The sequence below is a fragment of the Harpia harpyja genome, chromosome 10 (genome assembly GCF_026419915.1).
Source record: "Harpia harpyja isolate bHarHar1 chromosome 10, bHarHar1 primary haplotype, whole genome shotgun sequence".
NCBI lineage: Eukaryota > Metazoa > Chordata > Aves > Accipitriformes > Accipitridae > Harpia > Harpia harpyja.
In genome coordinates this window covers 43,750,907-43,763,330 of record NC_068949.1, presented here as the reverse complement: position 1 = coordinate 43,763,330, position 12,424 = coordinate 43,750,907, and the positions used below count along the sequence as shown (strand labels likewise).

The following is a 12,424-nucleotide window of genomic DNA, read 5'->3' as shown; positions in this document are numbered from 1 at the left end:
AGAAAAAGAGTTCAGCACTTCCAGGGTCCTTCCTGCTGTTTTTTTTTCTCCATATAGTCCCCCATCCTTCTTGCAAGTACCGCACAATCAGCAAGATCAGTGGCCAGCAATCGTACTTTGTATGCTTAATATTTAGAATTTTAAACAAGCTCTTTAGTTTGCATATAGCATGGCTGATGCAGTTATTATTGTAAGCTGGTATAGGCTTATATATGTAATGCACACATAGTATTTGAGCTTGCACCGAAATCTCAAATTATGAAAAAATACCACAGAATTCTTATTTCCCCTATCTTCCCTGCTTTATAGAAACAATGCCTCTTAGCAGCCGCCTTAATTTAAAAGTCCAAGACAAGCAAAATCCAAGGTGTTGTTTTAATACAGTTATTCACCCGTAAACGCACTATTAGTTCATACCTATGAAACACCCTTTGGTCTGATCGGTTGAGAGGATTTCATTTGCATTAAAACTGTGCAGTTACGAAAAATTTCTGTGCTGTGGCTAACAAAGGGCTATTAGCCACAGTGCAGGGAGCTGAATAATCACTCTGTCATTGAGAAACTATTGAGCTTAGGGTAGGAGCAACAGGGACATGGGAGGGCACGAGCTGCAGGTAGGGATTTTTGCCTGACGACTACACCACCAAACACATGGCCCCAGCTAGTCCCAAAAATTACGTGCAGAAGAAATTAATTTTAAAGTTAAGTGGATTTGGGGGTGGAAGAGGAATGGGAACTCGGAAGAGGAACGTAGCACGCTCTGAAGCTGCAGTAAAAGGATGAGTGCAGCAGTCCTGATGATGAGCTGCAGGTTCAAAAGTCTCAGGGCATCTGAGTAATGACGCTCTGAGGTCAGGAGCAAGTCACAGGAGAGAGATTGAGAGTGCAAGGGGTAAAGAGACAGACCTAATTTTCGTGTAACTACTGGAGTGCACTCCCTGATAACCCACTGAAGTGTTTGGCCTAAGAATTATGTGCCAGCTGTACAGTTGCTACTCAGCTAGAACAAACAAATTCCCTCAATTATTATTAATACAGAGAGGTGACATTTTAATTATCCTCCTGATTTTTTTGATGAGACAAGAGAGGGACAAATATTCAAGAGAGATGCTAGACCTTGCAAGCACCTAATTCCTATAACATTTTGTGATTTCACTTGAAATACATTTTAATTCTCTCCGTTCTTGGTTTGTTGTTTTTTTTTTTTAAATCACTAGACAGCCCTATTAAAATATGTATTTTTTTTTAAAAACCCTCACTCCCTGACTAACCTGAGTACAATATAAAATGTATTTACGGGGTGAAAGCACTTGAATCGCTGTCTTGGGAGTCATGCCATACACCCACAGTGCAAATACCTCAAAAAGAAGATTAGTCATCTGCTTCCAACTGTCAGGATTCAGTAAAAGACAACAAACTACTGTCTTGGAAACAGTCTGAAAAATCTCACCATTGAGCTTCTGTACATTTCAAAGTATTTTCAGAAACCAAATGAATAATATCAGCCCTGTAATAACAAGACAGATAGGAAAAAAAAGTGGAAGAACAATTCTGATATTTTAGAGCATCAGAAGATTTTCTGCTTTCATCCTCTGTCATCAGTTAAAAAAACATTTCAAAAATGAGTTAGTGAATTTGTGCAGTGTTTCTTTTCCCATTTTGGTGCGTGTTAAAACATACTTGTACCCAGCATGAGAACTAGGATCTTGCCCATGCTTTTGATGGCAGTAGCGGCCGATCGGTACGGACTGTTCCTTGGTCTCTCCAGCTGTGCCACTGCACATCTGCCCAGCCTGTGGGCTGTCTCCACGCTCCCTGCAGCTCATGGGCTGTCGTTTTCCTCAGAGAGAGGAAAACTCTGTTCATTAAGGTTTAGTTAACCCTCACATAGTAACTAATTAAAGAAAACCACCCCACTGAAGCTGATCATTAGGGATCTAAAGTAAGAAGGAAAGGATAACGTTGCATCCAAGTACCCAATGCCTCTGGCATCATGACATTCAAATCAGGGGCACGTAGCTGGTATTGCTTAGACCTGCGCAGCGGCTCTCAGTGAATACTCCCCAGCTCCCAACACACTCCAGAAGCAAACTGGGTTGTGCTTGAGCTCTGTACCGCAGGATTTCTGCACGTGTGCTCCAGCGCACAGGTCCTGAGCTTTGCCGCAGCTGCTAAATATGTTGATGGTCCCCAGAAAAGCTGTGCTGGTAACTTCAGCCCAGCACGGGAAAGAACCATCGTGATGGCAAATCGTGACTACAAGTCCAGGAGACTTTGCCAAGAAGGTCGGGCAACAGCTTCCAGCCCAGTGGAGCTGTCGGTGCCGGAGGTACGAGACAGCTCCACAGCCCTTCTCCGCTCTCCGCAAAGAGCTACAGAGCAGTAACAAAAAGCTGGCTTCTACTCCTAATTGTAACACAATCAATCTATTGCAAATATAATTAAGCTCAACGCGAGACAAGCTAACAGATGAAGTTAGCGAGGTGCAGGGCACGCTGAAGCGCCTCTTTCTCTAGCTGCTCTGAGTAGTCTAAGGACTTCCACGCTGCTGGAGGAGCTGACCCATACTTTGTCACATACAGGGGAACAGATCCTCTCAAATGCAAGTAAGGGGCCCATGTTTACTGGGAGACATACCAAGGATGCTCCCAAGGCTTGTACTGGGGAACCAAATAAGCAATGCCAACAAACAACAGGGAAAAAAGAAAAATCTTTAGGTGAAAGCCAAGCATAAAAAAAAAAAGAAAGAAAACAAAACGAAAACAAACACCAAAACCCAACATACCTCTGAAAAGCATGAAACAATTCAATGTTTGCATCCAGCCGCAGATATCAAACAAAAAAGCTTTAAGATTATTGCTTAAAGCACAACACTATTCTTGATTTTTATCGGGCTGTACCACTATCATCTATAAATGAAAACTGCTTACTGGTAATTATGAGTGTAATGAAAACACAGCAGCAGTAAGGCTAAAACATTTTTTCTACTGGGCAAGTGATTTTTCAGAACACCTTATATGAGCCAAAGGCTGACCCAAGATGTTTTATGCCTGTACATACCTGCTGGTTTGACAGCACAATGTTAAGTTCTTAAGGGAACCAGAGACAGATATCCATCTGACAGAAACATGACTTTGCTGATAGAAATGCATTTATATGAGGCTTTCCATTGAGCTAGAATGGCAAATCTTTTCTAGGTTAGACTAAACCTGTATGGCTAAGCAGGATTTATTTTAACCTGCAAACATATACAAGTGATTTTCCTGCAGTTTACATAGCTAAAACATGACTTTTTCCAGTCATAAGGACAATTAAAACACACATGACATAGTGAAGTCAGCTTATTCTGCCAAAAGGCAAATTATGTTAATAGGAAGTATGGATAATTTTCTCTTGAAGCATAGTTATTAGCAATATTGGCTCTGTAATACTTTACAGTAGGAAACAAAGGTTTTGAGAAGTTCTCCACCAGACTATTTATTTTTAAACCATTATTCTGTAAAGACAGATAACGTTAGTGTGTTTAACTAGCTATGCTATGAATAGTCACAACAGGACTAGGCCATGCATGGAAATATAATACCCGTTTATACAAAGACTTAAGGAGAACCATGGCCTACACTTCCTCAGCTATTCAGCACGGCCAGAACTGTCACTTCAAAACCACTTCAAAGGCCCACTGCCTTCTTAAGATAATTTGTTTCACTATATTTTAATAAAAACATCAACAAAAAAGAATTCTTGAAGTCTGTTTATCGTCCTTGGTGGTAATACATCGAAAGTGTGATGAACATCAATATCATCTAAAGAGCACACCCATCAGAGCATAAACACACTCTGAAGCACAGCCACTTCTGTAAAACCATGCCATTAAGTAACTCAGTTAATATGAAGTATTCCCTACATCCCAGCAGATAAGGGAAGACCATCCAGATGTAACAGATCTATCCTTACAGATCGCTTTGTCAGCTTTTTCTTCTTTGTTTTTAATAGATGTCCATGATACTTGAGTTAGTGCCCTTCACTAGCTACCTACTGAACAATAGAAAAAAAAAAATCAGCATATACAGATCTAAGCTTCCCTCTCTCAGCTCAATGGGGTCTCTAATTTATATGAGCAAAAAACTACTCAAATGCAGAGATTTTGATGTTACAGTTGGTATTTTCAAAAAAAGCCTCAAGCAGGTGCACGAATTCTGCATTTCACAGGGATTTAGAGGGTGTAATTCCCTTAGGCTGCTCTGAAAATTGCAGCCTATTATTAGTTACTGCCAGTCCATGTCAGCAAAATGGTTGTTCTTCATTATAATATTTTCATACTTGGAAGTGTTAATTGAGGTTAAGCTCAGGTTGTGCCAAGAATACTAAGAGAAATGCAATAAAATGAAAGCCTCCTGAAAGTAATATGCAAGGTATATAGCAAGCATACGTGAAAAACTGAGTATGGAGATGAGATATCCTTCCCAAGGTGACACAGGTAATTAGATGCAGACTTAGCAATACAACTAACCTACATCCATCCTTTCTCCAGAACCTGACCATAGAGCATCACATAATACACGAGACTAACCATGCCCATCTGTGTACATCCATATGAAAACCGAAAATATAAGATGTAAGGTATCAAAGAATGAAGCTATTGGAGTAATGACTTCTTGTTAGCATGTATCAAAACACGTTAGATGCTACAGTACTATGAAACACAGTAATAATATGAATACCAGGGAAGCTGATTAAACATTCCAGTATATGCATTCAGTTTCCTTCTTGCAGATCAGCATGCATCCCATCAAACCAGTAATGAAGAGTGCCATGTTTACTTTGCTAAACTGATAGGAGTTAAGAAAAAAAAAAACAAAAACACCCCCCAACCCACCCACACTTACTCAAGTCTATTTTCTTTATTGTTTCGGGGAAAAAAATCATAACGTAGTACAAGTTCTAGCCAATTACCCAGAAAGCAAGCTAATTAAACCAAAAGATCTCCTTCAGCATCCACAAGATAAATATTTTTCCAAATACCAACCAGAACATCTTTCTTATTATCATCACTGAGGAAAAAATGGGGAGTTGATTGGTAGGGGAGGGGGCTAGATTTGCTGCCATCTTACTCATGGAAATCGGATGTCAAGAACAAGCTCCTGTTAGAAAGCAAAGATGCCAAGTGCTGCCCTCTGACAGCACCTTACATCTTAATACCAGCAGATCCGTCCTGTAAGATACAAGCCTGTAGTCAATCCTTTTAAGATCAATACACCCTTCCTGGCCATGGTGCACAACTGCTTGTCTGCAAGACACAAAGGCAAAAAAGACTTTTTTGCAAATTCCAAACGCTCCATGTTTTAGGAGACCTGAAGCAGGCAATCCACACCGCAGCACAGACACGCAAAACTCCGCGGTGAAGAGCCCACAGGAGCACCCAAGGGACCGCACCACGCGAGGAGAGCCAGGATAAGGCCAGGAGACAGCCAGCCAGAACGGCAAAAATCAACCCCTCCTTCAACATTCACCAGTGTTGGTCACACCTCAGTACCAAAAAACGTAACTAGATGTCCATTTCGCTTTAAGGCTGATGGATTTTCTTCTTCGCGAGAGTGAGGCGGCATTACGGGCACATCCACGCGGGGAAGCAGAGCAGAGGTGCCCCAGCGTACACAGCAGACGGGTCAGCGGTGATCGAGTTTAACCTTCTTGAAGAACGGATGAAAAAAAGGGAGAGACTGAAGCAAGTTATGAAATGTAATACTTCTTATACTTAAATCGATGAGGCATTCCCAAAATCAAGATGTTAGGATTGGTAAAAGGAGCTGCAAGGCTTAATGCTGAGATTATTTTTTACGTGAAATACATTGCTCACGGGAGTCACAGCTTGCAGGGAACTCCTGGCTCCCAGGCATCTCCCTCAGTACAAAGTGAAATATTCCACTTTGGATCTACAACAGACCAAAACCAACTTTCATTTCTCTGAAAAGAAAACAAATTTTCTGTAGGAATCTTTGTTTTATTTTATCATATATTTTACATAAATGTTTTCACATTTATTCTTACCAAAAAAACCCAACTGGTTTACCAATGAAGAAAAAAGTTACTGGTCTCTAGCCTGAGCTCTTCTACACTGGAATACCCTTAAAATTATTTTTAAAAGGAGAAAAAAAAGCAGCTTACTCAAAATACTCCATCTCACAAGGAAAGCATAATCACCCAGAACTCTGCTCTCCTGAATCCGGTATCCACACTGTGCTCACAAACTGTTGCTAGCAGTTAACACTGCTAGCAAGCTCTCTTCTTCAGTAAGTCTGCACTGTGCATCCACCTCATTGCCCAAGATTTACATGGCAACACTACGCCAATAGTAAAATCTTTGCTGGCATGAAGTAGATGAATTCCATGCAAGTGTTTATGTAGATAATTACGTGAAAACAAGAAAGTGAAAGTCCAAATCCCTGGAATTCTTTCATGAAGAGTTTAATTTATATACGAATAATGAATTTATACTGTACTAACACTCACATAACACAGTCATGGCTAAAGAGCTATCAAATTGCCTTATGGAAACCAAACGCTGTGACACCATGTAGTGTTCTTGGGGCTTACAAAGAAGTCTAACAAACAGGATGGTTCAGGGAAGGCCACATTACAAATCCGTAGTTTGAAAAGAAAATCACCTCTGAAAAGCTAAAAATATTCAGTAAGGAAAATGATGCTTTAAGAAAAGTCCATCATAAATTACATCCAACTAGAAAAAAAACGTATCACCATAAACAGTAGAGCTTGTGAATGACAATGATGCTAAAACCAAGCAGTGCTGAATGTATCAGTTGAGAAATCAGGATTTCAAACTGATCATCCAAAAAATCATATAATTTTTAAATACTTGTATCAAAGGACCATTTTCATCAGCTTAACAAGTCTGCCTTATACCATCAACTAGGAAGTATGTTTTTAAGTATTTGAAAGTCTGGAATTATTGTGCATTTAAAGACCATCACACGCTTTAGAAACTAATTTAAATAAAATACTGAAAACTCCATTTTGAGAAAGACAGTTTATTAACCTGAAGTGTCTATGATGCCTTCTTTTTAATAAGAGATCAAAACCACTGCCAGTTATGGAAGGAGGACTATAGTTCATGACTGAACTGGCACATCCACATTAAGACCAAAGATAGTATGGCTTCTGCTAAATAACTAACCAGCCTTCCAGCATTCAGTGAGTCTATCACAACTAAAATATTACTGTTTTGTTAAGATGGGCATGGTGCTGGAGGAAGCTGGTTGATAAACCATCACAATAACTAAGATAGTGACCATACACATACTTCTGATTTATGGGCGTGAGCATACAGGGGAGGTAAGGATTCAGAGATGTATCTGTATTATTTTTTAATACCGCAATATGTTTATTTGGGTGTTTAATCCCGTATGACTTCTTGCTGAAGTGCTTCCACGTTCTGTACCAGATTGTGTGGGCTATGACTGGGATACACCACCACTGCAGATTTGTCCTGGGGGCTCTGGTTTATCCCCCTTCGCCACTCACAGTTTTCAGCACACACAGGAATACCCCCTCATCCTCCCTCCTCTTTCAAACAAAAAAATTCTCACCTTTTCGCAGCCCCCCAGTGAAAGTCGCGGTTCTCAAACACCCCAATTCGGGGGAAAAATAAAAATAAAGACTTGCCAAGATTCACTGTAAACAGATGACCTGGCCACTTTGCTTTTACAAGTGCCACCAGAAACGTTGCTCTTTTAGAGCGAATCCCTCAAAGCACCAGGCATGTCCCTAAAATACAACCAATCATTTTCCTAAGGGATTCTACAAAGAAGATGTCACTGTCACTCTTTGTCACAGGGCTCATCTCACAGCAATCCAGGATAACAGGGACAGGTGTAAGCAGGATAAGTAACTTGGATGCTACGGTTTGCTTTCGTAAACACTGGACTTTGAAAAACTTATTAAAAACCCCTTATTATTAAACTATTTCTTAAACAGCAAAGCAGCAAGGCAGGCCAAACATGAACAGAATAAACCCTGCAGCACTGTGCAGGAACAGGAGAGACTGGCAGAGAGAAGGAGGTGGTCAGTCTACAAGCCAGATAATTAACTGTGTATTTGAATGGTAGTTTGCAGGTGCACAAAGATGAATGAAAATGTCGCAACTGGAAATGAATTTAAAAAGAAATACCACCTAAAACCTAAACGGGCACCCAACGCAATGTGTTTATGCCTTTACCTATAAAGAGGCACTCACATATCTGTGCTGTATTCCTCTAAAGGCAATTATTAACTACCCTTTATGTCCTCAGTAAATAAAGGCCTTCATCAACTGATCTGTAAACTTTAAATGTTGTATCTTTAGTAAGAGTTTTTAGTATTTGATCAATAGCTTGGAAAAAGCATTTTACAAGTCCAAGTTTAATAGTATGGTGACAATTTGAATGTCAACTTCCGAAAGATTTTAAAAGGGGAATTGAAAAACAGATACTACTTTGCTCTTAGAGAGCATAAAATTAAGTATAATCAAATATAAACCAGTATGGGTTTTTTCCCCATAAGGAATAGTATGTAATATAGAAATTCCGCTTTGTAGAAGTTCTGTTGCACATCTGGCTTTGCTGTTGTGTTAAAATTTAGCAATCAAGGCGATTTGAGTATATTCCTCTGAATAAAAAGTATTTGAGGCCACTGACTTACTACTTGATACCAAGTTTCAAATCCAGAGTGTTCCAAGCCCTCTTCAAGTAACAAACAACTAGAACAGCAAGAACTCTACCTTGCATTTTGCTTTCAGAAAGAAAAAAAGTCTTTATAACAAAAAAGGTAAATTTACCCGATTATGAACTTCTGTCTGTGCTACCACTGTGCCAAGGAGCTGTATTCACAGGCCCAGAGCTCTTTGCCATGACACCACCCCAAACGACTGATAATCAAAGTAATCAGAGCAGAAGTAGAAATGTCACCTGTGAAGACAAGCTTGGTCTAATTAACTTCAGGTTCACTCTCTGCCTTCAAGTTCACACCGATAAATTTCTTCTTTCTTAAAAGTCTATATGAAATACAGAAGCGATGTAATAAACTTTTAAGCCAATATTCAAGCTTTTAAAATAGGAAATAAGGAAAACTAACACAGGACCAGATTATTGTTTTCAAAGAAAACAAATAGCCTGCAGCATTTAGGAAATGCTGATTTTCCGTCTTAGGAACAGCACATTAAACAGTTTGTGTATCATTTCCCATTAATACTCTATATTATATATGTTTGATATTTTTTCACACAAAAATTAAGTCCACTTTTCTGCATATGTTGGATTTTTCATTATTGTTACGGTGTCAGGGAAGCAGAGAACACGGTGCTCTGTCCCCACAGCAAGGCCAGCTAAGGGCAGGGAAGGTGCAGAGATGCCCCTGTTAAGCAAAGCCAGCACTGAATTATTTGAGGTTAATTAGTTGAACTGTTTGGGTAAGGAAGGTCCCAGGCTGCAGGAACCTGACTTCAGAAGCATTCCGTTAAGTAATCCTGACCGGATCTATTTTCCACATCTTTAAAATTCCACAGATGAGGTATTTCCCCATTTATTTTAAAAGCAACTATGAAGAAACTTTGCAGATACTAGTCTGTATTTTACACAAACTGAAAATAAAAGATTCTAAGTTTGTGATTTTACAGAAAAAGGAGTAAGTATAACTACATAAAAATTGACTTAGGAATTTTAATTTTAAACTTATTTGCATGCAAGAACATTTGTGTTGGTAGGTAGGCAATTGTGTTCTTTTTAATTTAATATATTTAAATAAATTTCTATGTACAAAAAAGTACTTGCATACCTTAAAAAACCCCTTTTTAATTCAAATTGACCAAGTCACAGACAATGCATAGGTAAATTAAGAGACACTGCTGTAACAGACTTCAAACCGAAGTGTGACAAAGAATAGCTGTAGGCTAGGTGAGTATAGGAAGTTTTATTTAAATCACATTTTCTTCCTTTTAAGACATAAACACCACTACAAGAGATCTTCACACCTCATTGCTGAGGGACAAAATTTCTAAATAGATGCCATTTTCCATTATTACGTTCTATACATCCAGCATTAACTAGGAAAAGCCTCCTGTATCTGAGAAAGCAGAAGGAAAAAAAAAAAAAACCAAAACAAAAAACAGAAAAACAAACCAACAAACCACCAGCAAACCAGCACTGTCACATCTGTGGAAACTGTAAGCGTATCCATTTACAGTGATGGTTCATCACTTTGGTACACAGCAGCTTTATGTAGGAAAAAAGGTTCACGTAACTTGGTTGCCTTGTTGTTTTCCTTTTTAATTTACAACGTATAATGGAAATAAATCTTTTATTTTCTCTTTGAAGTTATGAAGGACTCGTTTTCCAAAATAACTTCATCTTCCCATTGTTCAGTGAAGATGAATATGCTATTTTTGATCCTGTTTTCCTAATGGCTAGATTTTTGTATTCAATATTAAAGTTTAAAAAAAAATTCCTCAAGTTCTGATTTCTATAAAAAGAATCATAGAAGGCAAAAACATGTTAAAACAAATTACTTTTTAATGACCTCATGTTCTTGTCTTTGTAGGCTTTCATATCGGACTGGTCAAGATACGGCTAATTGCGACACATGCAGGAACAGTGCATGTATTATCTATAGGTAGGTTATAAATACTAATATTCCCACTTTTTCCTGAGTGAAAGTAATGATTTATTCACTAATGCAAGATAAATTGTTAGCCTTGATTTTTCAATTACAGAAAACCAGTTTAAAAACAAAACATAAATTTAACTTCACTAAATTAGTGAAATTCAACAGACACCTGTTTCTAAGTCTAAAATTTTCAGATCAAAAATAGATGATTATGGTCAGTAGTACTGCTGTAGCTCTTGCATGTGAAGTGTTACAAGGTGTGAGCTTCATTTTCACATTGCTAGAAATATTCAGGATTTTCTGTCCAACAAGTAAACATACTTCACAGTTATTTTTCTAGCAGTAACAACTAGACTTGGGAAGTAATTTTAAGAGAGAGGCTGTATAGCAAAGAGAACCAGATACAGATTCAACCCAGACAGTTTTATCAGTAAAATGACATTACTACGCAGGCTTTTATGTACTTTTACATTAGCGAAGAAGTTTTAAAACATGCATGGCAAATACGTCCTGCCTAACACAAACAGCACCACTAACTTCTTTGAATGAGACATTTGCAGTCTTCACGCAACACACAAGCGAAGACTTGCTGTACGTGTACAAAGAGCTCCTCTAGCAGACCTGCTGTGGTGTACGGTGCAGTAAGGCGAATACAGGGTTGCTCACTGCTGTCAAACACTAAAAATGACATGTTGCTTAAAGGTTTTGTTAAAGATTGTTTGTACCTGCTGTAATCTCTCCTCCAGAAGGCAAACACCTGGGGTTTGCTCACTAGAAACAGATCAGGTGCAAAAGGTAAAAGGATACTGCTTCTTCAAAGCAGAGGTTCCCCCTCCTAAAGTTTATCAACCAAGAGACTCATTTTGGCATGTATTATATTATAGTGAAGGAATAACAGACAGGCAGTGGGCATGACATGAAGCCATCATGAGTCTGATGATGTGTTCCATACTGACAACTTAATTGTCCTCCTCCATTAGAGTCTTAAAAAAACAACTGAATATTTTCATGCGTTGCAGGTGAGATGAAAACAAATGCATCTCAGTGTTAAGAGTATTTCAGAAAATCAGGCAATATAGCACAGATGAAAATGTATAAAGATGACTGTAATTACAGTGAAGATACGAACTAAAATGAAGGTACAAATGTTGGCTAGGTCTGAATAGCATAAGATTTCCCCCTTCACCCCTCAATTCTCTACTCAGTCTCTGATTTAGACAGAAGACCTGGAGCTATTTATACATCAGCTCCTAGCTACCTAGAAGTGAAGGAATAAAGGATAGAAAACTTGAACTCCATCTTTTCTACTAACCAGCTAACTAGAAAAGGGAATGAAGCTGTCCTGTACAGGGGAAGGCACCAAGTAATTTATTTACCCATCCTTTAGAGCAATGCTTAGAAGCAGATCAATAACCAAAGCCTACCACACCTCCCTTTTTCTGAGCTCACCCCTGTGCAATTTCTTGCTCAGGGCAGCCTGGGAAGGCACAATATAGCACATTTCTATCAGGGAAACTATTTTGTTTCATTAGCTAAGAAAATCCAATGGGAAATTTTTTTAAATCCTGATTTCTAGTCAGCAGATTTAAAGTTAAGGAACCTTCCAGTTTCTGCCTCTTACACTTACTGCAAATGAAATTACTCCAGAAAGGCAGATTTCAAGTGTTTCCCTACCGACAGACTAACAGTGCAGCAGGCAGGTCTAGCTCTTCAGTATTTCCCACCAGAATAGCCATTTGGACTGAAGCTATCAATGCTGGGCATTTGCCTA

The 12,424-nt window shown here is 38.8% G+C and overlaps 2 protein-coding genes across 4 annotated transcripts in view; one reads left to right on the top strand and one right to left on the bottom strand.

The window, feature by feature from the left end:
• DOCK1 (dedicator of cytokinesis 1) overlaps nt 1-12,424 on the bottom strand; it is a 317,150-nt gene that overhangs the window by 187,550 nt on the left and 117,176 nt on the right. The gene's annotated exons all lie outside the window — the stretch shown is intronic.
• INSYN2A (inhibitory synaptic factor 2A) overlaps nt 1-12,424 on the top strand; it is a 49,915-nt gene that overhangs the window by 25,574 nt on the left and 11,917 nt on the right. Inside the window, exon 3 of one of the 2 annotated variants that reach the window (XM_052800117.1) lies at nt 10,588-10,659. The exons of the other annotated variant lie outside the window; for it this stretch is intronic. Within the exon in view, the coding sequence (XP_052656077.1) occupies nt 10,588-10,659 (72 nt within the window). The remainder of the gene's footprint in view (nt 1-10,587; nt 10,660-12,424) is intronic. 2 annotated transcript variants of the gene reach the window in all.